Raw genomic sequence first — 26,223 nt, 5'->3', positions numbered from 1 at the left:
TCTAGGTCCTTTGCCTTTTTATATAAATTTTAGAATAAGCTTGTCTATGCCTACAAAAGACCCCTTCTGGGCATACCCCTGTTTATGTCATTTTAAAAATTAATTATATGGGACAATCAGACTTGCTGCACATATCATTCAGGAGCCTCTCCCACTGCTGGATGATGTCTGCCCGTGTTTGCCAAGTAGACTTTTGGGAGGCATTTGTCAAAGAGCAGTCCAAGGACTAGGGGCACTCCTAGGGGGTCTGTAAAAATGTAGATTCCTGCAGCCATCTTTCTCCTCTTATCTGCCACCTCCTTTGCCTGGGCACTTTTCTAGAAAGTTTGAGCTGAACCTCACGTGCTTGGGATGATTTTAGAGCTGTGGCCAGCAGAACGGGTGTGTGATTAAGCAGTCCAACATACCCTCACAGTCTTCTGGGGCCTCTCCGATCTCATGCCATGAAATCAGGGGGATGTCTTTGCTACATTCGAACTATGGGTAGTTAAGGGCATTAAAGAGAAAAATTCACCCTCTCTAAAAACAGGACAAAATTGAAAAAGACATTAACCTATGGGCAGAAGCTATAGAAGAGACCCCCAAATATCTGACAAGGAAAGCAGTTACTGATTGGCGTGATCATATTTGGGAGGAATGAGGAGAAATCTCCACCAACAATGAGCCCCTGACTCATCCAATAGGGAGCTGAAGGATGAGTGCTTAACGGGAGCTCTGTACTATCAGTCTCCCACGCTCCCTGAATCTGAGAGGAACCACAGATTTCGGAATTTCAGCTTGTCACAAAAGGCTTATCTTTTAAACTTATACTTCTTTTGTTCGTGGTATTTGTTACAAAGAAAAAAAATACCAAGTTTCTGGCATGTAGTCAGAGGTGTGCTGCTAATGTTAACAACCAGCTCTGCAAGAGAGAAAAGCCCTGATTTTGTAGCAGGTTCCAATTTTCAAGGTGTAAATAGTCCCATCACGGTGGATTTCAAGCTACCAACGTGATGTCACTGAAAACGGAGCTGGGAAGATAAGCTCTCCAGTACACCACTGTACACAGAACTACTTGTTTTAACATTAGAGGCAATTGGGTCTGTGAAATCTTTTCTCTTCTTAAGAACAGACCATGAACATTTGCCTAGAGTTTAGCCTATTTCATTGACATCGGAAGTCATGCTATTTATTCTATATACCTAGATAACATACTTAAGAATACCAACAGTCACACATTTTCAGTTATGAACTTATATCTGGCCCTCCTTCTCCTAACCTTGGTATACATGAACTCATAATTTAGCCAGGAGAACATTCATTCCAGTGGCTCCCAAGCCTGTTGAACATCAGAACCAGCTGGAGGCTAATTAAGAATATAGATGCCCAGTGGAAACAACCCAAGTATCCATTGATGGATGAATGCATGAACAAAATGTGGTAAATACATACAACGAAATATTACTCAACGTAGAGAAGGAATGAAATCATGATACACACTACAACATGGATGGACCTTGAAGACATTATGTTAAGCGAAATAGGCCAGACACTAAAGGGCAAATATTGTATGATTCCATTTATATGAGGTACCTAGAATAGGCAAATTCATAGAGAAACTAGAATACAGGTTATCAGGGGCTAGAGGGAAGGGATAATGGGGAGTTATTGCTTAATGGATATAGAGTTTCACTTTGGAATGATGAAAAATTTCTAGAAATAGATAGTGATGGTGATTGCACAACAATGTGAATGCCACTTGAACTGTACACTTTAAAATGGCAATACTGTACACAATAAAAAAATAATACAGATGCCTGGGCCTCACTCATTGGAAATTGTGATTCACATGGTCTGGAGTGGGAGTCAAGCATCTGAATATTTCACAAGCAGCCCTAGCAATTCTAAGGCACATCCACGTTCTGGACCCCTGCACTTTACAGAAGAGGAAATCAATTTAGTACAACCTCTGCATTTCACAGAAGAGGAAACCAAGGCCCAGAAAAAAGTGGCTTGGCCAAGATCAAGTAACTAGAATGAGCAGAGTCAAGAACTGATTCCACATCCAGTTCCACGTCCTGTCCACTTTCACTTCATTCTTCAAATGACTGAGAGTTTTTATGAGCATCCTACACTCCACAAGCCCCAAGGCACAGCAGTTCCCTGTCCAGATGCCTGAAAATACTACCCCGGCTTTTGCATTCAGCAACTCAATGTGGCCTTACCTCTAGAGGTTTGAAGTTGTCACCCTTGCATTCACAGCCTCACCAAGGTGGCCACACCACAGTCCCCAGAGCCCAAAATATCAAAAACTCAAAGTGTATTTTTAAATCTGATCCCTCTGCCTGTCCCAGGTATGGTTCAGAGAATGCCTGGAAATTCTCAGGTAGTCAGAGGGCTGCCTCACGTGTTAAACATTGGCCAGTCTATGCCCAAGCATGTCTGCAAATAAACATCTTGAGCCCTTTAACCACAAAGCTCCTGGAAACATAATTAGCTGGCTCTGGTGCAAATAAGCTCATTGGAGTGAAGAAGGCACTCAAGTTCCGGGACATACCAATGTTCTTTATTCACCTTCATTATCACATGAGTCTTGTTCACTGTCAGCCTCTCTAGCAGACAGATTTCTAATGCAAGTACACATTAACTCTCAAGATGAGATTCCTCTCAAAATGAGAACTTAGAACATTTGATCTTAAAAAAAAATTGTGCCAACTTCTGAAGAGACTGAAAGAGAGTATTCTCTGATCAAAGCCCAATAAGAATGGTAATATTTGCAGCATAACGATCACTTTAAAAATAATAAATGGATGCACGTATTTTCATGCACCTTCATAAATAGATATTTGTCACACATTTAGATATACTTTCAATTTCAGAGTTGCCAAACTTAAGCAGCAAATAAAAGAGATTCTACGCAGACATTGGGGGCCTCTGGAACAAATCACTTCTTTCCTGTAGTTCCTGATGACGCACCCCAACTTTCCACCTGGAATACCTACCTTTATTTTTCTCAGTTTGATAGCCTCCATGAAACAATGTCAGTAGAAGCCTCAAAGGAGATAAGAATGTTTTGATTTCAAGACATTTTGAGATGAGAAGTGTCACTGTAATTTCATTCCCATAGTGAAATATAAGATGGGGGGTGGGGAGTCATCTTAAAGTGCAGGGCGGTTTACTCTTCATGGTGGGCCAGGTATAAGCAGTCACAGAATAGTTTTAAGAGCAGCTGCAGAAAACTCAAAGCCAAATTAGAGGTGTGTTGTATATGATTATTATAAAAAGAAGTAGATAATCATATTGAAATGATGGCAACTAGGAAATCTGAAGTCACAATTGCATAATATTACTTAGTAACTTTGCCCAATATGATGAAAGATGTACTAAAAATTATATTTAGGTTATCGCTAAGTCTATTAGTGCTGAAGCATACTACAGCCACTACCATATGAAAATACACAGGCAGTCATGATTTTAAGGATGTTTTTAATCTATGGAATTCAGTGAAGAAATAGTAAAGTATCAGGAGACTGGGACTGGTTTATAGATATTCGGTCACTTTTCATTCCTGTCTGTCCGCTCTTATCCTCTCCCTATAATTCTCACTCAACTCTTTTTCAGCCCTGCAAAATTCCAAAAAGGAATTAGGATGTGTTAAGAGGTATATGGCTGAATAGTAATACACTAAACACGCAGTTGACGTCATGAGACACGTACTGAACTGCGAAGACTGGATTTTGGTCCCAACTTTCCTATCTTTCTCTTACTTCCCTTTTTCCAATATATATTCAACTACTGTGTGCTAAGCACCATGATTATGGCTAAGAAGACTACAGCCCCTGTCCTCACAGGACCTCCAATTTAGTGGGAGCCACAGAAATTCAAAATGCTAAACCATAATTGTGCCAAGCGTGAAGAAGGAGAGATATTTAATTCCATGGCCATGGAGGCCAAGAAGAGATGCCTCAAGCGAAAGTGAAGAAAGACTAAAAGTTAATGTGATGACATCAAATGGAAAAGCACCCCAAGCAGAGGGAACAGTATGTGCAAAGCCCCCTGGCAAGAAGTGGGCACAGGACACTGGGAGAGACAAGAGGAAGTCTCCTGCCTGTAGGAGTCCAAAACAAGAGGAGGCTAGAGGGATAAGTAGGATCCAGACCTTGCAGGGCTTGGTGGCCACCTAACCAGAGGAGGAGCGGGACTGGCCAAGTGTGAGCACTCACTAAGACTCACCATGTGCAGTGATCCATAAGCTATCTTCCAGCTCCAAGCACCATTCTCAATAGACACTTCTCCCTGCCATGCATCCCAGAGCTGCTCTGAGCATGGCTGGTAGAGTTCTAAGGTGGTTCCCAAGATTTCCACTCCTTGATGTATAGGAAGATATTCCACCTTGTATAATCCCCTGCCCTTGAACATAGGCAAGACTTGTGAATGTGATGGATGTCACTCCCATGATTAGGTTATGTCCTGCGGTAAAGATGAAGAGATTTTGCAGGTGTGATTAACATCCCTAATCAATTTGACTTTGAGTTATCAAAGAGAGAAATTATCCTGAGTGGGCCTGAACTAATAGGTGAGCCCTTTAAAAGGGTCTATGGGTCATAGAGATGTTCTCCTACCGGCCCTGAAGAAGAAAGCCATTCTACAGCCACAAGGAACTGAATTCTACTGACAACAATGTGAGCTTAGAAGATGACCTTGAGCCTCAGAGGATACTTCAGCCCTGGCTGACCTTGATTGCAGCCTTATGAGACCCAGCTAAGCCATGCCTAGAATCCTAACCCATGGAAACGGTAAGATAATAAATGAGTGTTATTTTAGGCCACTAATTTGTCATAACTTGTTAAGCATCAGTATAAAATTAATAGACTGGTCATCAGTCACTGAAGGCAGCTCTATCAGGCCAGGGTAGCTGCTGGAGAGGCCACCCATGTTCTGATAGGGCTGCCAGGCCCATGCCTGATGGCAGCACTTCACATATGATACAACAGAGAGACCAGGGCCACCATCACAATGAGAAGCATTCTCGACCTGCCCACTTTAGGGAAGGCAAAACTGATGCACCTCAAGTCAGCAGCAAGTCTTGGAAATCTAATCTTCTAACCTAAAGGCAACCGACCACAAACTCTCCACGTAAACTGCCTTCCCAAATCCTGCAGAATCTGTGACACAGAGGCCTTGAATAAATGGACTGGGCCAAATCTGACAGGGAAAGCTGATCTCTGATTTAGGCTTTCTTACTAGTTTTAACAACAAAAGCAGATTTTTTTAAAATATGATTTTAATATTAACAAGATCTTTTCAAAGAAACAAGGTCATTCTTACTTAAATGCCAAAATAGCCTGGTTTATATTATGGGAAACCTATCTGATATATAACATTTTATACATCTTTTTTACAGTTAGAGAAAAGGAGGGGGAAAAAGAAACCCCTCTGTTGTTTTTATTTTGTTCTGCTTTTTCTTGTTTTTAAAAGCATATTAACAGTCCCAACTTAAATCGCTGGGGCTGGATAGATAAAATTAGTTATACTGTTAAAGGTTAAAATAGTGATAGGTTAAAATATATATGTAGGCATTTCATAATCTAACAACTTTCATCAAGAAACACATCAGAAATTCTCTTAAGCTCAAAATCTTGGTAAAAATGACAATTGCACTGGAATCGAGTGACTCAATGGTGGGGATGTTTTTAAGAGCAATGCAATTTCCCAAGATGTTTTAAGTGATAGGTCAGAGTCTCAGCATTAAAACAGTTAGGAGTAAAACTAGTGGAAACTGCTATGTACTTGGAAACAAAATACACACACACAATATGCAGAGACTGGCTCTGGAAGGATCCCCAAGAACCTGGAAAATCATTGTTTCTAGGAAGGGGTACCAGGTGGCTAGAATGAAGAGTGGGAGGGAACCTTACATTTACTATAGATGCTTTTGTATATTTGTAATTGTATGTATGCATTATCTATTAAGAATATTTTATGAAACCAAGCACACACATACTCACAAAAGAGTAAAGCTCATCTAAATTGTCTTAGTGGGGCACTCCTGCAGTATAAACAGTCATGGATGCTGGAGAGGAAAAATAAATTAAGCTAGAGGTTCCCCAAAAAATGTTAATCAGTAAGAAAAGTCACGGCCTCCTGAGCCACATGTTGTTTTCAATCACCCCCACAAAGTTTCTCTGCCCACATACTTCCTTTGAAATCGCTGGTCCACCCAGGCTATAAAAGTCCATGGAGGGAGAAGGGGTGTGGCAGAGATGAAACTGATGCAGACAAAACTGATCCAGAGTCTCTCTTGCTCCTTTATCTCCAGAGCCCTCCTGACTCTCCAGGTCTCTCCTCCCTCCTTCTTATCTCATGGGTGGTGTAACACCAGGAAGAATGGAGCATGTGGAGTCTGAGCTCTACTACCTCTCAGCAACTGCGGGATGTTGAAAAACATCACTTCTCTAAGCATCTGTTTACCCATCTGTTAAATCAGAATCATAATAACCACCACCTCAGGGTTGAATACAATCTCTACGAAAATCTAAAGACTGGGGTTTGTCTATTCCAATATATTCTCTAAATCTAGATCACAGTACAGTTAAAAGACTGACACAGCATTAACCTTAAGGCAATCATTCCTTACTTGGGGTGTGAAATCTGGGGCAAACTGCATCTGAGTCGATCATATATAATAACTACCAAAGAATTTGGTCATGTCTAAAAGAAAGGAAAACAGAGGTTGAGGAAAGAGCCACTCTTTTTGTTTGGGCAACAGATGATGCAAGGTTATGATTGCCAGAAGAAGCTTGGTTAAAAGCAAACAACCAGATTGACACATGACAGCCTTTCCATCTTAAGACATTTAAACAATAGGACAATTTACTCTGTCAACACAGAGACTGTGATTATTTTTTTAAGTTCTTTTTTTTTTAATGCTCATTCCTATATATAGTAAGTGGCTGGATCCCTGCAAAACAGTCACATAGCAATATTCTTGAAGGCATGGTCATCTTCCAGGTCATTCTCGAAACAATATTGAGAAGAGGCCCCTTATTCATGACCTGGTACTGTATGAAACACAAGCTATAATTATTAATGCTCAATCTTTTACCGTTATTCACAATTCTGTTTTACTGTGGTCAGTCCTTGGTCTATATAAATGAGGCCAATGCCCTTAAAAGTCTCCATGCATGTTTTGCTCTCTAATTCTTATTTATCAGAACCTAGGATGGTTGTCCTGATTTTGGAAATCAGTATGTAAATATTTATATTTTGCCTCCTTCCTTTCATTTTCTGAGACATTATAGGATATTTTTAAATCAAATATAAAAGTTAAACTATTAAAAAGTGCAACCCATGTGATCACAACCCATAGAAAAATAAGACAAAGCACAGAGAAATCAAAGACAAGAGAAGATTGTGGAACATAAATCACGCTTGACAAATAAAAGACTATTTTCTTATATCTTTCATCAAAGTATTACAGACAATTAATATTTTATTCTCTATATGAAGAAAAAGGATGGAATTTGGTCTATAAATGTTTGAAACACACCTTATTCATTTATGATCCATTAATAACAAACACACATTCAGATAACAAATACATTATTGTTCATGAAAGAACCCCAAATTAAAGGGTGATTCTAGTCCAAGTAAATGCAGAAAAGCTGCCAAAACTGTCTGTTTGACTCTCAATGATCTCATTTGTTTTCATCAAACAGTATTGAGTTTTTTCAAATTAGATTAATCTTTTGCCCAGTTCTTAGGCTATTTGGATAAAAATTTACTGTTATTAGCATAAAATGATCCAAAAAGTACACTGAAACACTTGCTTGGGAAGAATAAGTTATAATTTTCTGACTTTTTTCTTTTAAAGAATATCTGGCTTCATAAAAGTTAAGAACAATTTGGTAAATAGTGCCATCCATAAATAGCTGGCATGTGGCTCAGTATGATCCAGAACAAATGAATGGATGGAACATATGAGCAATCTGAATGAAGCTAACAGCAATAAAAATGCATGCACACACACACATAACTTTTCTAAGAATCCTTTGGAAATATGGGTTTTCATATTTCTGTCCTCAAGCAGATTTACTCTACCACTTCCTTTTCAATATCAACATCTTTCCAGAAGAAAATAAGTAGAAGTCACGATAGGATTCTGTTAAATTTTGTCTGACCCTCCACCCTCCCCCACACAACCAACCAACAAACAAAAACTTATTCCAGATTTGTTTTAATTCAATAGGTCTGGAGGGAAGCCCAGGAGCTGGTATTTCAACAAGTTCCCTAGGTGATTATGAGTGGCAGGCAATGCCTAAGAACTATTTCATGCCTTTGCGTGTACCATGACCTTCAGCTGGGAGCCTTCCCCTGAATAGCCCTCTTTGGATGTGATTAACTCCTTCTTGTTCAAGAAAATAAATTGCCTCTTCTGGAAAGCCTTCCCTGGCACACTCCCCAATCCCTTGCCCACGAGCCGTCCTCCTTCCCTGTCCCTCTGCACTCTGGCATCCCTTCCCTGGAGAACTGCCCCCACTGGAGGGTATTTCTTTGTCCTCCCAGTAGAGCCAGCTCCTTGAAGGCATGGACATCCTCTGGTTGATCTTTGAGTCACTAACACTTTGGCAAGTGAATGATATAACTTCTCTGGCCCTCAGTTTCCTCGTATGTAAAACGAGAAAGCTAGAATTACCTCGCTGTTGTGAGGGATAAGTGGTGAGCATAAACTGACTAGCTTAGTATCCAGCATTGTGGGAAAACGAGTCCCTTTGAGATTACTGTGAAGATAATAAGTGGAGGTAAAGGTCTTAAAATCAACCCGTTAATTCACACTTTGCAACCCATAGAGCTTCAACAACACTAAATGGAAAGGCAAATGCCCACAGCTTTCACAAGGAACAAAGTCATCACTGAGGAGTTATATTCCTAACCAGTGGCCTGGTCTCAAACAAAGAATGGGAATGACCCATAGAGACCCATAAAGAATGAGCACAGTCATAAAGACCAAGATGCAATACATATAAACTTCTGTAATTACTTAAAGGAATGAAATTCGGCTCCACATAATTACAAATACACTATGAACACTAATTACAGAAGTGGCCCCAATATATGGCAGTATCCATAGGATAAAATATAAATATAAACATAGCATAATATGGGAATTTTAATTGATCCCAAATAATATGGCTTCTTCTCACCCTGCTTCCCATATTGAAAGCATGACAAACAAAAAGTAATAATCTCAGACAGCCTTCAGATGCGTCTAAGGTAGAGTAGGTTTGATAATTAGGATGATGAAGATGATGGTTGAAAAAAATCATTCTTAGAAATAAGGCAAATAAAACATTCTCCCCGTTCTTCAACTAACCTATATTCTAAATTTAGGTGATTCTATAACTGCAGTTTGTCAGCACTGGGCCAAATTTTGCAAAAATAATATCGGTCAAGTCCTAATTTGTTGACAACTGTCGGTGCTTTTTATATTCTATACATTTTCTATTTCATTGAAAAACATAAAAGCAATTGATGGCCCTCAGCTAGATTCCTTAAAAGGAGTTGATGCCATTTCTCAGCAAACCACAGAGAGGAGGAGGAAAATATCCCTTGTGGTATAGGAGTAATTCAGTGAGGGAAATAACTGGGATAGGAGTGTGCGTATGGCAGTCTAAAGTGAGGAAGTGGTGATATGGGCAATATACGGGTGATGCAGCTATATGGGAAAGTTTTTAAAGCAAAGGCAGCTGATTTGTCTAAACGTTGCCACGTGTAATGCCAAGGCTCCCTCCTCTAGTCTACCACCTTTTAGGAAGGGCTTAAAAACTCTCGAGAGAATAGGAAAGGAGACTGGTCTTGCCTTTTTAGGAGGCCACTGAGCAATCCATTACAAGTCAACATGTGCACGCCTCTCCCCACAGCACTTTGATTTCCAGGTTTCTGTCCTTGAGAAACATACACAGGTGGGCACAACAGGAATGGCAAGTCAGTTCCCTGCAGGGTGCAAAACACTGACAATCTACACGTCTATCAACAGGGAGATGTTAAATAAATTATTATACATCTACGCTATGGAATCCATACAACAGTTAAAAAGCATGAACTGTCATGGAAAAATTTCTGTCATAGTATTGCTGAGATTTTTTTTAAAGCAAACTGTGAAAGAATATGTACTGTTTAATTCCACTTACATAAAAATAAAACCACATATACATAATCACATATAAATGTACATGTATATATGTGTGTGTGTATATATATGTGATAAACAGATAAAGGTCTAGGAAAGATACAACAAATTGACAACAGTTGTTATGTCTGAGAAGAGTGTGTCTTTGTAGCTTAAAAAAGAACTTTTTTCTCTTTATTGTTTAAATTTTTTAGTATGATAATGTATTAATGTAATATTTAGCTAACTAAAGTTAAAATTAAAAATTATTACACTAAGGAAGGGAAGGAGGAAGAGAGAGAAGTTGGAAGGGAAAAAAGAAAGTCCCAACGAATGCTGGGAAGTAGTCAGCCAGTTCTTGGGGTTCAGGTCCCCCCACTCCTATTTATTTACACAACTGAATAACGAGCAAAGAGTTTTGATCAGCATTCACCAGTACTTCAACATTTGAGTTATATTTTCTTGGTCATTATTTATTCACTTTATTTCTTACATCATTTTAATGATATTAAAATTTCAAAATAGGAGGCAAGCAAAGGGTCAGAGAAAAACCATGGCCTCACAGCTAAAAAGGGCAAAAAGATTTCTCACCCCCAAGACGCATTGACTGGAGCATCTAAAAGATGTTCTTCCCATTCGTTGATCAAGAAGGCCCATCCTCTCTCTTCGTTTTTTTTCTTTCTCTGGCAGCAGTAGCTCTTAAGCCTCAGCTCCCATGACAGTCCTGATGGAGACCTGAAAATGCAGACTCAGGAACCCAGGCCCAGAGCTTCTGATATAGCAGGTCTGCCAGCCTAATGGTGAGACCACGGTCTGTGCCCCATCTCCATCATTTACTAGCTCTGTGATCTTGGGCAAGTCAATACACCTCTGAGTGCCACCACTTTATCATCTGTAAAATGGGGCTATGGTAGTACCTCCCTCATTAAGTTTATGAGGACTCAATGCCTGGCTCTGAGTAAGGACTGCATGTACTTGCTGCTGCTATTTTGATGAAGAGGATGTTGATCTCAGTTACTATTATTAGTATTAGGCAAGGCCCAGGAATCTGCATTTTAACAGGTGATTCTGTGGTCCATTGCATTTTGAGATACATTGCTTACACTCATGATTCCCTCAGGTAAGAGGAAGGGCAAAACAAGAAAAAGCAATAGAGTCACGCACTGCATAACAACATTTCGATCAACAACAGACCACATATACAATGGTGATCCCTTAAGATTAGTCCCACACAGCCTAGGTGTGTAGTAGGCTATACCATCTAGCTTTGTATAACTACACTCTACGATGTTCACAGAATGATAAAATCACCTAACGACACATTTCTCAGGATGTATTCCTGCCTTTAAGCGACACACAACTGTACTCAAGGGAAACTCAAAGAAGCTAGCTCTCACTACTGTTTATCCAGTTAGCAATACTAGATTCCACCTTCCCATGTGCTTGCTGATGGTAAAAAGGTTCTTCCAGGAGGGGCATCTCCACTGGGAAGTGTGGTAGACCCACACCCTCCACCCGTCCTGCTCGGTTGGGCACACACCATGCTCACCTCTACAAGAGGCCTGACGACACTGTTGCCTGATCTGTCTGGTGAGTACATGTAAAAACAGCATAAGATGGTCCGTCTGAACAGAAATGCCTTTCAAAGTACAGGAGAACTAAGTCCACGAGCTCTCCCTTTACCATGTGTTAACTGATCTAAACAACAAGAGGCTCCATTTCTTTGGTAAGAAAAATTCATTGCATATTATTCCCTGACCTGATTAAAATTTTTTGACCCCGAGACAATAGACATCATTCTGCTCTAAAACAAAGTATTATCAACAAGCTTCTCATTAATATGATTCCTCACTAAATCACTCTTTTTGAGGAAGAAAAATCAAAACCCTCAGTGTTAGCACTGGGGAAAAGGATTTACGGGAAACACAGCTGCTGCTCATTTCAGAATTTCTGCTACACAATAAGGATTTGTTGTTTTTTCCTAATGCGAACAGAGGATACAAAAGGGTTAAGGAGAGGTGTACCAGATTCCCTGGGAGGCCCGATCCAGAGTGGTGTCTGCGTTAAAACTAAGATCTACTCTCTACCCGGGTAATGCTCCTCTGGATTCTGTCTTTGGGGTCATTATTCCTTTACTGCACATGCTCTTCGGTTTCAGTTTCTTATATTTACCCTTGCCAGTGCGAAAATCCAGGATACGACCTAAATGCCCGGAAATGGAGAAATGACCTGGTGAATATTGGTACATTCCTACAACAGAATCTTACATACACCGTAAGGATGATATTTCCAAACAACTTGAGAAGATATTATGTCCTGATGTTAAGTTGGGGGAAAAAAAACCAGAAGTAATACAATATGAGTAGTAAGATGTCAACTAGGTAAATACTTTTACATGGGAAACAAATACAGAAAGAAATATACCAAATATTAACAATTGTTATTTCTGGGTGGTGGGATTATAATGATTTGTTTTCTACTTTCCCACAGTTTAGACTATTTTTCAAAGCTTTTTCTATGAGCCTATGTTACTATTCTAATCAGAAAAACATAAATAAATCAGTAGCTAAGAGCAAATACCTTAAAACCCATGAGACAAACACTGTATTACGGAGCAGAAATAGAGAAAATGAAGGGGGCATCTTTAACATCCACCTGCAGGGCCTAAAAAGTCAGATCCATTCAGGAGTTTCTCTCACGAAGGTCCACCTCAATGTAAGCTGGGGATTGTAACCTCTTCCAAAATGCCTTGACATGACTATCAGAAAGAGAACTCAAGGGCCAGCCCAGGGGCATAGTGGTTAAGTTTGGCACACTCCCCTTCAGTGGCCTGAGTTCATGGGTTCAGATCCTGGGCACAAACCTACACCACTCATCAAGCCATGCTGTGGCGGCAACCCACATACAAAATGGAGGAAGACTGACACAGATGTTAGCTCAGGGACAATCTTCCTCAAGAGAAAAGAAAAAAGAAAGACAACTCAGGATGCTGAATTCATTGGTCTATTCTTGGGTCCAGTTTAATTTTAAGAGGCTTATCTTCTTAAGGTCAAAAAGAATACTCAAGAAATGTATTTGTCTGGGGTATCTCTTTCCCTTGGAAGATTAGGATAATCGGAGGAAAGAATGACAATAAAGGAGACAGCAGGACAAGAAGGAAAAAAGGCTACACAACAGCAACAGAAAGTTCCCTTCTGTACTACACATAATAGGGAAATGAACGGAAAGCCTGGGGCACGTTCCCTTGACACATTCTGCTTCCATCCTGTTCTATCCATCTGACTTCTCACCGATGAGGCAGCCTTGCAAGATGAAGATGGCAAATAAGCAGTTTAAAAAATGAAGGAAATAGAGGAGGTTCTTTAAGGTGAAACAACAGTAACTTAGACACACATTGGCCCACTAACATCTTTTTAATTGTAACTAGTTTGACCATCTGCTTGGGAAATTCCTCATAAATTACTATTTCAGGTCTTGCATTGATAGCTCTCAGAAGTCATATGGGTAAACATCTGACTCCCAACTCTGTGGGAAAGAGGCGAGAAATAAATTCAGAAGGTTCTGAAAAGATATCATCCCAGCCCATTTGCTCCCCCCGAAAGACTTCAGCAAGTGTGTCCTTATAGTTAAGCCCATGACATTTTTAAAGAACGCCTACTCTACTTACATGAATTGAGAAAGGTTTACCCACCAGGCACTGTGCTAAACACTTTGAATGCATCTTCCCATTTAATTCCCTCCAACAGTTATTATCCTCATTTTACAGGTGAGGGAACTGGGGTGGAGAGAGGTTCCCCATCTCTACCTGCTCAAGTAGAAATGTTGGGGTGTTCATTTCCCAGGGCTGCTGTAACAAATGACCACCAGTTTGGTGGCTTAAGACAACAGAAATTTATTCTCTCACAGTTCTGGAGACCAGAAGTCCAAACTCAAGGTGTCAGCAGGGCCATGCTCCCTCTGAAGGTTCTAGAGAAGAATCTCTCCTTGCCTTTCCCAGCTCCTGGCATCCCCAGGTTTTCCTTGGCTTGAGGCAGCATAATTCCGATCTCCGCCTCCTTCCTTCCTTCTTTCCTTCCTTCCTTCCTTCCTTCCTTCCTTCCTCCCTCCCTTTCTTCCTTCCTTTCACTTTTAGTCCTCAACAATTATTATGGTTTACCATACTAACAATGGATGTTAAACAATTTGGCATTAACACTTGACATGTGGATTTTATATAATAGTGTGTTTTGACAAGTTCACACGATCTTCATTGAATGTAGAGACTCACGGGTTGTCACCACAAATAGGCTTTAATTTACCTGGTTTCTGTAGAGCTCTTTTTGATGGTTCTTTCAGCGCCCCCACCCGTTCCCTCTAAAAGCGTCTATTCTCTGTGGGGATAGAAATCACCTGGTACTAGGTCAAGATTTCTTTCAGTGTTTCCCCATCCAGGCTGCAAATAGAATTTCCTGGGAGCTTTTTTAAAAGACACATGCCTAGCCCCATCCCCATAACAAGTGAATCTGAATCTCAGGGAACAGAGCCCAGGTGTTTATATCTGCCTCTCTTGTTACACAGCTGCCCTCTCTGTGTGTCTCTGTCTGTCTTCTCTTCATATGAAGATACCAGTCATATTACATTTGGGGCCACCCTAATCTCGTATGACCTTAACTAATTACATCTCCAAAGACCCTATTTCCAAATAAAGTCGCTTTCTGAAGTTCTTAGTGGACAAGAACTTTTGGGGACACTCTGCAACCCAGGACTATTGGATTCAGACTTGGTAGTGTCACTCCAGAAGAACTCACATCCTGAACGACTGTGCTCATTTTGCCTCCCGGGGGACCCTACTCTGTTAAGCACTGTTTACACTCACACTAACAGACACTAGGCAATGTCAGAGCGTGACCTGGCTCTTGTCCTCAAAGAGTTGATGATCTACTGAATGCAAATGAGATGTCGAAGGAGGAAAGCACACCACTGAAGCATTTGTGTGAACTTCTGTATGCCAGAGAAACTTACAGGGGAAAGTGATGGATGAAGGCCGGGGGACCCTGAGCACAGGCAACAGCTGGACACGTTGGGAGGGAAGATCTGAGCAAAGGCAAGGAGGCAAGACTAGGAGCAGCGTGTTCAAGAGGGACACGTGTGCTGGAGGTCCCTGGAAAGGAGGTTGGAATAAGGGTAGTGTAGAGATGCCTCAGAGACAAAGGGAGGAAATTAGATTTAATTTAGAAGGAAAGAAAAAATTTAATAGGGATCAAAATGATAAAATTTGGGCTTAAAGACTCCTCTGGCAGAGGTGGGCAGGGCAAGCAGGGGGCCTGGAAAAACTGAATGTTGAAACTTTTTGACAAAATATGCTTGTGTGCACGTGTAACAATGTGCATAGGCATCATATTCGCATCTTCCCTGTAACATTTCAACAACCTTCCTCAGAAAACAAACCGAATATGCAGTTGGTCACCGTGCTTTCATCCCTCCACTTGGAAGGTCCCCTTTACTACCAAGCCTCCAACACACACACACACACACACACACACACACACCAGCTTCCCTCCCAGCACCTATTTGCACCCCAGCCAAGAGCTGAGTGAAGAGAAAGGTGAGAGAAAGAGAAATAAAAATGTCTGAGGCGACAGCCAAAAAAGAAGGCGGCCAGGACGGCAATCACCTTTGCACCGCTCACAGCAGGCTCCCCTCTGCTTGATGGCCAGGGCACAGTCTCTCGACAGCACTGGGCACTTCTCTCTCTTACAGGTCACTTCCTTGTTCTAGGCAAAAAGAGACAAGAGACATTTGAAATAAACTTCCAACAGAATCCTCAGAATCCCAGCACACAGCTACCTAGATTCCATCTTCCTCTCTTGCCTTCTTCTTGGCAAGAAAACTCTGTGATAGCAAACAAGATTTTGCTCTCTCTGGACCAGAAATATCCATCTAGGAACATAGAACTTTTTCAGACGAGGGGCAGATGAGAGGGGATGAAAAGTCCCTTCTTTACAAGCAACTTAACCGAGATAACTGAATGCCAAGAAAGAGGACTTCTCCCGCTCTGTTCTAAGGTTTCTTTTCTGTACACACTATAGAATGATAATATTTGTGTAAATCATATTTTGCCCATTGGGCTACCTGGGCCAGGACTACATCGTGAGAGCAAAAATATTTGCACACGGATGTCCAACAATCCTTAATAGTAGAGTGCATTAAAATGCAGCAATCTAAAGTTCCAACTCAAATAATGACAAAGCTGAGTATTGAATCGGCTCTGTTAGAGAAAAAATAATATTCCCCATGCCAAGCGGAGACACAGTCGTCAGTGTTTTATAGCTGTGGGACAGCTGCGTTATATTAGCACTTATGCTAATGAAAGTGCGGTGAGTACTCACATCTTCAGTTTTATCCTGAAAGGTTAGCTGTTAATGTGACTTAGAGAAGATCCAAACATGATGTATGTGCCTGATTATAGACTGGAGGCAGGTAAACCAAAAATACTGTGTCAGGAAACTTCAACAAGTTCTGAGCTTTCACAAGCGTCTGCTACATGCTGGGCGTTGTGGCTTTCATTCTCATTAAAATCCTGTGAGATAAGTATTAGCACTCTCCTCTGTTTACAAACAAGAAAACCGCTGCTCAGAGAAGGTCTGTGACCTTTCCACCATTAGACAGCTTTGCAGTGGTAGACGTGGATTTCAAGTTTCAACTCACAAATGTGTACAAGCCATGGCCTACCACAATCATTGCCTGATTTACGGGCAGATCAGAGACTGACCAGCTCTCTCACCTCAAGATGAACCTAGAACCCTCCTGGAATATGTACACGAGAAATCCCAACTCAGCCCTGACGATGACCTGGGAAAGATTCACAAGTGTACCCAGTATGCTTCAACGTCATGAGAGTAAGGAAGATCTCACCATTTCTGGTCCAGAACCAAGAAGCTCTGTGTGTGTGTGTGTGTGTGTGTGTGTGTGTGTGTGTGTTTTAGGGGCCGGGCATCCAAGCAAAGCCCATATACCAAATTCCAGCCCTAAAGCAGTTCTAAGATAAATCACATCACTTTCTGTGCTCCCCTCAAATTCCCTGGGAGCTCCAGAGACCCCCAAGATGCTCCCAGGATCTAATTCTTTATCCTAATTTTTTTTCCTTCTTCTTCTCCCCGAAGCCCGCCAGTACATAGTTGTATATTCTAGCTGTAAGTCCTGGTTATGCTATGAGGGACATCATCTCAGCACGGCTTGACGAGCAGTACCATATCCACACCTAGGATTCAAATCCAGGGAACCTCAGGCTGCCAAAGCGGAGCATGGGAGCCTAACCACTTAGCCACGGGGCTGGCCTCCCAGGGTCTAATTCCAAAATGAATCCAGATTGTCATCTCCTCCCCTTTCAAACGAATAGAACTTCTCAGAGGTCAGAACCCCACTCCCTCCAACTCACGAATCCCCACTCTCCAGAGTGAGGCATATGGAGCCTTGGGACAGCTGGGCCTCACCATCCCAACAGCTCTGCTTCTCCAAAGTCCTGTTATTTCACTCCCCTGATGTCTCTGCAGGGCCACTGAAGCACGGGGATAATGAGCCCACCGTGACCAGTGTTGCTCAGGCTTTTCCACTGGATGACACACAGAAAATGACCACCATTTCAGGTAAGGAACTCTGAGGCCAACGGAAAACACACTACTGAGGCCGTGCCCACACCTGCCTAGCCAGCCAGAGAGAGGGCATCAGTCCTCGGTCACCTATATCCCTGCCCACAGGGCTGGCATTATAGACCTTCTGTTTTTCCGTTTATTGGTTGTCAGTGTGTGATGGGAAGGGGTGGTTGAACTGAGTAATCCAGTCTCCCTTTGTTCCTGCTTTTTGGTGTCTGTTGTGGTAAGGTAAGGGCCCTCATGGGGCGAACTTCATTTACGCCTTAAAATCCTGTGACGCGGTGGTCCTCATGCTTAGCTGCAAACCAGGAGCCCTGTGCAGTTCTTAACAAAGACTGGCACTAACTCCCACCTCCTGAAGGTCAGATCTGAGTTATCTAAGGACCAGCCCTGGATGTTTTTCCAAGCTCCCCAGGTAATCCCAGTGTGCACCAGGGCCGAGAACCACTGCTGTGTGGACAGTATTCTTATTGCCAGCCTGGCTGAGATGGGCTCGGGAGTGGTCCACGGGCCCTCAGTGAATGGCTGACCTGCAATCTCCAAGCCCTCAGAACTCCTTCCCTTACCCTTTCCTTTTCGTCACGATGGTAGCATCAAGACTCACTGTAAGTCATGGCCCTTTGATTTATTTTCATAATTTTTCTTAAATTACAAGCATAAAACGCAGTTACAGTCACAATTCAAATTAAAGAAGTATATTTAAAAAAACAAATAGTGCCCTCCCACTACCACCAAAGTAATCAAGAACAACGGTCGGTATACACACCGTCTGGCATTATTAACAGGGACTTCGCTTTGTAAAGTGCAGTTTCTCAAAGCCACAGAAGGATACGGACCGCCTCCTTCCCAGGGGGTCTGTCACATGAACTCACTCCCCAAGCAGAGCATCTGTCCCCTAGGCTTTATGCACACAGCAAACCTGGCTGCAGCCTTGGGAAAGGGCCACCCTCCCAAGCTCATCTCTTCTCAGAAGGGCAGAATCCTCAGACACGGGGAGTTCAAAGCTCTAAGGGCAGTCGGAGCGGGTATGAAGTTGCAATTCGGGGTCTGATAAATAAGAAGAAGCACACTGTCTTAAATATGGGAACTCTCCGCTAAATTAGAAACCTGGGAGCCAGTCACAATCCATCATAGATCCCAAGATTCATAACAAATAGCTCATAATTACAGTCCTGCACAAAAGTTATTCCAACCAGATGGTTTGCAATATTGACGTCTGGAATTTTTTTGTACACACAAACCTAAACCTTAGCTGTAGGTTTAGGAGGGGTTTTCCCCTCTTCTAATAACACTTGGAGTTGTGGTATTGCACCACGGGTCACGTTAGTGTGAAGCTGCATGTCTGATCACTTCCCTGATGTCTGGTTGGTGAGGATATGGAGCACACACTTAGAATCCCGGGCCCTCGAAGAAAGAAAGAAAAATCACGGAGAATCGCTAGTGACAGGCTGATTCCTCCATCTCCTTGAACCCAGCAGCTACAGAGGAAATTCAAGCACAGGTTAATTAAGCCCACTCACTTCACTTTCTCTGATTTTGCCAAGACACAAAAACACTGGTCTTCCAGCCAGCGGCTCTGATGAGAAGTGGCACACATGAAGTCATGCCCTGAGGAGCCCATCTCCATTGGTCGCCCCATCCCCATATGTACCAAGAGTCCTCTGCTCTGACTCAAGGTCACGGCTCATTCAGTTCACATTTTCATTCAAGAAACGTTTTCTGATACTGATTCACACTTACCGAACACTTTCTATGTACCAGGCTCTGTGCTAAGATTTTTACATGAGTTATTTCACTGAAACTCCACATCGTCCCCATTTTACAGATGAGCAACCAAGGTAAGAATCTTGCCCAGGAGGCAGATTGGGAATACCAGCAGAGGTCTGTCTGACTCCAAAGGTGCGCATCTAAATGCTGCACTTCGCCACTTCCCAGGCATTCGGAATACAGACAAGAACAAAACGAAGTCAAGGTCCTGAGGCCCCAGGAGAGATAGACGCCTTCCTGAGGCTTCCACACGTGTAAAATGAGCTCTCTAACAAGAGCAGAATAACTCCCCGGAGCTATGTCATCTCCATCCTTGGAAAAGTCTACAAACACAGGCTGATTTCTGGTAGGGAGGAATGTCGTCCCCTTTTGGATATCGACAGGTATCTGTGCCTATCACACCTTTGAAAGCCACACTGGGGTCCTCAAACAAATGTTTCCCAAGATTCCAGCTTGAGTTTGAGTCTCCCCACATCTAAGCAATAAAAATGGTGGCAGAAGCGCACTAGAGGAAAATGTCAGAATGCTCTAAAAAACTAACCTAGGTAGTGTATAAAAGGAACAAACCTTCATCATGCTTTTCATTCTCAGTCTCTGCCTCCCGTGTTTATCACTTCCTACGGTCAGCCAGCCTGTGATTTACCTGTTGTCAAAGGCATCTGTTTGCACAATTCCCTCCTTTCCGGAAGACCAATATCAAAATTCAAAATACAGCCTCTGGAGGCACATGAAATAAAGTGCCAGTATGTAAAATAAAAAGGGGTAGAGGGAGCAAAAAAGAAAAAAAATCTACATGGCTGGCAACAAAGCTCTGTAAGGATACAAGCCAAACCACAGCTCCAGCCACGGCCAAGTTCAAACAGGATTCCGGCAGCCAGCTTGCTGTGTCTGAGGTCTGCCACTAGATGGCAGCACAGAGTTCCCTGGGTTTGGGAACTGTGGCCGTGAGACCCGCTGGTGCCTCCTGAGCATTTTTCAGCGTCTGGTGCGGAGGGAAATGATCTCTCATTGACGGGCAGGCGGAGGGAGGGGTACAGAGAAGATGGCAAATCACCATAGAGAGATTTTCCTGTTTGCTTTCCTCAAAAGAAAAGAAAAAAAATGTTTCTGAGATGCCTTTGTTCTGTTTCAAGCCTATGTCTTGGACATTTTTTTTTTCTAAGATTCTTCTGGGACCAATCCTATTATGAAATATGGAAAGTATTACCTGACCTTTCACTTAAATTTAAAAGTAATAATAAAATAAAAAACAATTGGAGAGGAAAACACAGCAGCTAATATGATGGGAGTGATCAGGGAGAAATGTCAGCCGGCAGATGCTGTATTTTAGACTGTGAAACAGCATCACGAATGTCTTGAAAGAAGAATGAAAACCAAAATACCTGGTTCCCTGCCCGCGGGTCCTCCATTTGATTAGCCATATTAGGAAGGTGGCAGACCACACAAGTCCTTTCCTCTAGAAGATGACATTATTTTCCTTCAGTCCTCGTCTCTTGTGAGGGCAAAGCCTGCCTTGGAGGCAACCAACTGTCATTTGGCAAACTAGCAAGTTCTAAGTGGCAGATCCTTTTTCAGAAAATCAAGAAGGCCGTGAAATGTAGTAGTTTTTTTTGCCCAAATGAACAACACTCAATGTGTCAATGAAGCACACGGGCCGGGTAGTATCATTAGAGGGGATAAAGAGGTAGAAGTGACTCTGTCCTAAATTAGAGACCCTCCAGACTACCCCACCATCCTACATATGCACACACCCACTTCTGTCATTTCATCACTGTAGTCTTATTTGGGGAGGGGCCCTATAGATGATGCTTTCAAGAATTCCCCTGCCAAAATGCAAATATCCACAGGGATGGACCCACATTAATCCTGAATAAACTATTCCCCTTGTCATCAGCTACTGCCAGGGGACGGACATGCAGCACAGCGACTCTGAGAAGTAAGGGAGCTCAGCAGTGGAAGTTCTGGAGCAGCCCAACCAAAGACCTGGCACACGTTCCATTGTACTCAGTGCTGCGGAAGCAAGAAAGAAATCACGCTGCAAGCTTCCCATCTATTCTCCAGCAACTTCCACACTTTTGGAGGAAATAAGACATTGAATATTAGCCGATCAGACAAATACTGCAGTGTAACTTCTGGCACCTAGTGGGAAGAACAGAGAGAATTTCACCTTGACATAAAGCCATCATGGTCGGTGACCACGAAGAGAACCCTTTGAACCTTAATCAAATTCTTTTTATTAGAGAATTTATTTGAAGCACATACACAATCGTGTTTCACTGTTTAAGAGTCTCAAAAGTGCTCACAGAGGAATTTGTTTTTAGGAATACGGATGTCTTGTGTCAAGTTTCCCAAGGAGGAAGGTGATCCAACATCAGCATGTGCGTTCTCCTCGGGATTTCTAGTCTCCCCATGCATGGAGTCAAAGAGGTCAATCTTTCCTTGAAATGCCCCGTTGTAACCCAATACCAGCCCCGAAAGAGCCAAAGGGAACTTTACGGCACTTTTGAACACGGGTCACAATTTCTCCTAGGCAATATTATAAAACTTCTCATAAACAGAAGAATAATACTTCGTGTTTACATAGCACTTTTCTTTTAAAGAGTTCTGCAGACATTATTTCATTAATCCTCACAGGTTTCTTAAGATTTGCAGATGGAGGAAAGGCACACAATGAAGTTAAGGGTCTCAGGCCCCTCAAAAAGCTAGTTAGCAGCGGACTTGGGAACAGAACCTGGTTCCCAGGCTGGATTAAGGGGCCAGCCAGGGAGGTTAGTTGCTAGGGCACAGCATTAAAATTTATGGGTGTATCATATTAGAATTAGGTTAGCTCCTACATGACTGTTGAGATTTTAAGAATAGATTAGTATGGAGTTGCACTAGTCTGGAACTTTTCTGGAAAGACAGGCCACCTGGGTCAGCCATGTGAGGTCTCCTGCCATGTTCCCTGCCTTGTTCTAATAAGGAACCTGTAAAAGGTGCCATAGGAGGAACGGGCCAAAACATGGCTAAACAGAACTGACTTCAAAAAGTTACAGTTCTAGTATGCAGAGATGTAGGCAAAGGCTGAAAGAAAAGACCCAAAGGGGGCAGGTTCCATTGCTTGTCACCAGTTTTGATAATGAAACATGTAAAATTAAGCGATTCTCTCTCTGGAACATACGGTCAGGGGAAATCCTTTGCAAGGAGCAAGAGCCCTCCGAGGGGAGACAACACAAGCTTGTACCTGCTCCAGCCTGTCTCCTTTGGACAAAATCCGTTCTTATACTCTTAGAAAATAATCATTGGAGGGTAGGGGGAACTGAGATTGCTCAGTGGTTGCCAATGGCAGTATTAAATTTGATTGATGATTTATTGTTTTAATTAAGCTTTTCTGTGCTCGTACTGAAGGTACAATTGACTTCCCCATAACTCTTGCACAGAAAGAGCTGGGAGGAAAAAAAATGAAAAGGCAGTTTGATCCACTACAAAGCCCCAGAGTACAAGTACGAGGCTCTGGGCCATATCTCCCAGCTCAATGAAAGCCGAAAAAGAAAGAGAGAGAGACAAAAAAAACTAACAAAGCCATTTCGCAAGTGAGGAAAGTGTGTTTGAGAAGGAAGATGACCCACCCTGCCCAGCCAACAGAATGGTTTCCCAAGATCTCCTCTTCCCCAATTGAGTGAGGTCAGTGGGAGAGGTGGGAGGTGTCAATGGCCCTTGCTTTTAAAGTAAATTAGCACTTCCAGATCTTTCTGAACCCCCAACCTCCGCTGCTTTTGCAAATCCCTTCAGGACCCAAAGCCACAGAGCTGATCCATCGCTAACCAAACAATGAAATGGCATACAATTTTCCCGGGCAGGTTGCTGAACTATTAAGGATAATAGCACCTGACATTTAGAGAAAATCTATGATTTGCCAGACCGTGCTGAACACATTTTGCATATTACGTCCTTTTTGTCACAACAAGCCTGAGGAAGACACAAATTTATCCCTATTTTATGGGTAAGAAAATTGAGGCACAGAGAGGTTAATGGCTTACTCAGGTTTACACAGCTAGCCAGGGCAGAGATGCAAACCCTGGACTCACTGATATCAGAGTCAGTGACTTCATCACAATGCCATACGGCTTGGTTTAGAGGCTCAGATGAGCCATCCTTGCAGCTAAGAATTCAAATGTTTGCCTTTGGTAAGCACTCCCCATTTTCAGACCTTTATAAATCTTGGTGGTTCATGGTTTCATTTTGAGCACATCAGTAAAAATAGTGCCTTTTAGGAAAGACAGATTAAGTCTCCAATTTCGAAACTCAAAACAAGTCCCCGTCTCCGAATGCCCGGTCATTTGCAAGATGGACCAGAACCTGGACCCGGAGCCCCAAGTCCTCTCCTTGCTTCCTTGCTTTGGATGGGAGGTGTCTCTCCCGGGAAGTTGGCAGCATCCCTTGGCCATACTTTTGGAGTCTTACTGTTCAAGTATCTTGCAAGAACATAATTTTGGAGACTTAAAGTATCTTGCAAGAACATCACGCAATTCTTTGTACTACATCTGGGAGTGTTAATCTTTCTTCCTCCTGTCTAGGCTCAGCAAGCCTTTACCCCAGAGACCTGGACCCTGGCAAACTCGGCTTTCTCCAGCCCAGCTAACAGTGCAAACTCTGAACAAAGCTGCCCTTGAAGCCCAGCCATTTAAAAGACTTTATGAAGCCCACTGGGCCCCCCGATTATTTTGCAACAAGTCATATCCCATGAAGAAATTCACTTCTCTGCAACACAAAACAGAGGGAGATTAAAGAAAAAGGCAGGAGGGGCTGGGGGGCAGAGAAAAGAAGTAAGACCCCCTGCTGTTCTGTCTGGCCAGAATCGTGTCTTTTAGTACCAATATCCTCTACAAAGACGATGTTCTGATGATATATGGCCCTAATACATCACTAAATGACAGTGTTCTCCTGATCCTGTACCTTGAAAATATGACACGTGCCAACAGAAGCAACGGGGGATTAATAAGGAGGCCTTTTTTATATTTAACTTCCCTAACATTTCAATTCTTTTTTAATGGGCTTTAGTTTGTCGGAGGGGTTGTTTTGGGTCCTATGCTGTTTAAGGATTTAGGTCTGGCTTTTTTTTTTTTTTTTTTTTTTTTTGGCCTTTTCAAGGAACTCTCAGAACAAAGAAACACAGGCCATTAGAATGTCCCGCTACTCAAGTACAGCTCTGATTTAAAACAGGGCCGTGTCAAACAGCTCCTCATTTTGTTTAATCATATTTTGAAATAGAACCGAAACATTAGAGATGGCAGAACACAAAAGAAATAACCACCAAATAAAAATAGTAGCTCAAAGAAAGTAGCACTGCCTGGTTTTTATTATACTGTACGTCGTACAAGCAAGGGGTCTGCTGGCAGAGCCACATTAACGCAGGTGGAATGGACTGGATGCAAAGCAGCGAGTGACTTAGCGCCGTGGAGCCTGTCACAGACGCAGCTCTGCCACCATCCCTGGGCTCCCAGAAGGCGACTAGAAAATCAGAAGGTGGACCGTGTAACTTCTGCCAGGGGACAGGAGCCTGGTATGTGAATTGAGAGGAGTAAATGTCAGCATCTTTCCTTTATTTTGCCCAAATGCTCAGGTCCACCCTTCTCTTCTCCCAAGTCAAAGAGACTCAAACAGCTGGGCTGAGGAATGGAGCTGATGCCGCAGAGAAAACATCCACGGACTCCTAACCTGGAAAGAAGATGTGAACGAGGGATGAGGAAGAACAGAGCCCCACAAAGAGCAATGTGGCCTCACGCGCCAGTGGCCCAGCTGCCTCTCCCAACACCTTTGATTATTTTACACTGCTGGGCGCCCTTCAGCACACGACGAATAATGAGTCAACTTCTTCCTCGGCCCAAAATGAAAACAAAAAAGAAAGGAGAGATGAAACTCTATGAAAAGTTTTATGCCTTTCTGGCGACTTCTTTTGAACTCTCAGATGATATGGGGGTCCACCTCCAACCACCAGCAGGATCTACAGCTCAGAGGGCATCAGCCAGGCTTCCCAGTCTCTGAGGGACGGCATGGAACCTACAAGTCAGGTTGGTGGGGCATTGGAGGTAGTGAGGAGTGAGGGTCAAGGAGTTAAAAATAATAATAAAATTGGAGCAACTTCTGTAAGTTGTGATATGATGTTAAGGAAGGACACCTGGTGATATTATTTTGGCGGTCCCTTCTCCGACTCACCACAATATAAAAAGCTGGGCTCCCTGGCTACGCAAAGATGCTGATAATTCAATGGACCCTTTTAATTGTGCAAATAGATGATTCTCTGCCAAAGAAGAGGGAACACATCCAAAACATGGAAACCCAATGTCTTAGATCCCATTTGTGTCCCAGCCAGGTGACTGGTGGTAGCAAACCACTTCCTCACGTGGCCAGCCCCAGAGGGCTGTCTCCCTCTTGTCAGCACCCGTCTCTTTCCTGCCTCACCCACCCACGACGGATAGAACTCACCAGGTCCTCAAACGCCCTCATTCCTGGGGGTCCACAACAAGCCACTGAGCAGATTTCTCACAGAACAGAATAGAAGATTTTTCACAGGTTGCCCGTGAAACCCCAAGCGCTGTTGGGAGCTACAAAAGTACCTCATCTTGACAAGTAAATGGGAGCTGACATCACAGGGAATAAGCAGGGCAGAGGAGCTGCTCGCAGCCCATCTGTCATCTT

The 26,223-nt window shown here is 42.7% G+C and overlaps 1 protein-coding gene across 7 annotated transcripts in view; it reads right to left on the bottom strand.

Annotated features, from left to right (window-relative positions):
* The window catches only part of BMPER (BMP binding endothelial regulator), a 234,189-nt gene that overhangs the window by 185,285 nt on the left and 22,681 nt on the right, over positions 1-26,223 (bottom strand). For all 7 annotated transcript variants that reach the window (XM_070616213.1, XM_070616217.1, XM_070616214.1 and 4 more), the window contains exon 3: positions 15,801-15,900. In XM_070616213.1, coding sequence (XP_070472314.1) covers positions 15,801-15,900 — 100 coding nt within the window. The remainder of the gene's footprint in view (positions 1-15,800; positions 15,901-26,223) is intronic.

This window comes from Equus przewalskii, chromosome 4 (assembly GCF_037783145.1).
Source record: "Equus przewalskii isolate Varuska chromosome 4, EquPr2, whole genome shotgun sequence".
Taxonomy (NCBI): domain Eukaryota; kingdom Metazoa; phylum Chordata; class Mammalia; order Perissodactyla; family Equidae; genus Equus; species Equus przewalskii.
This window is presented reverse-complemented; position numbering and strand designations above follow the sequence as displayed.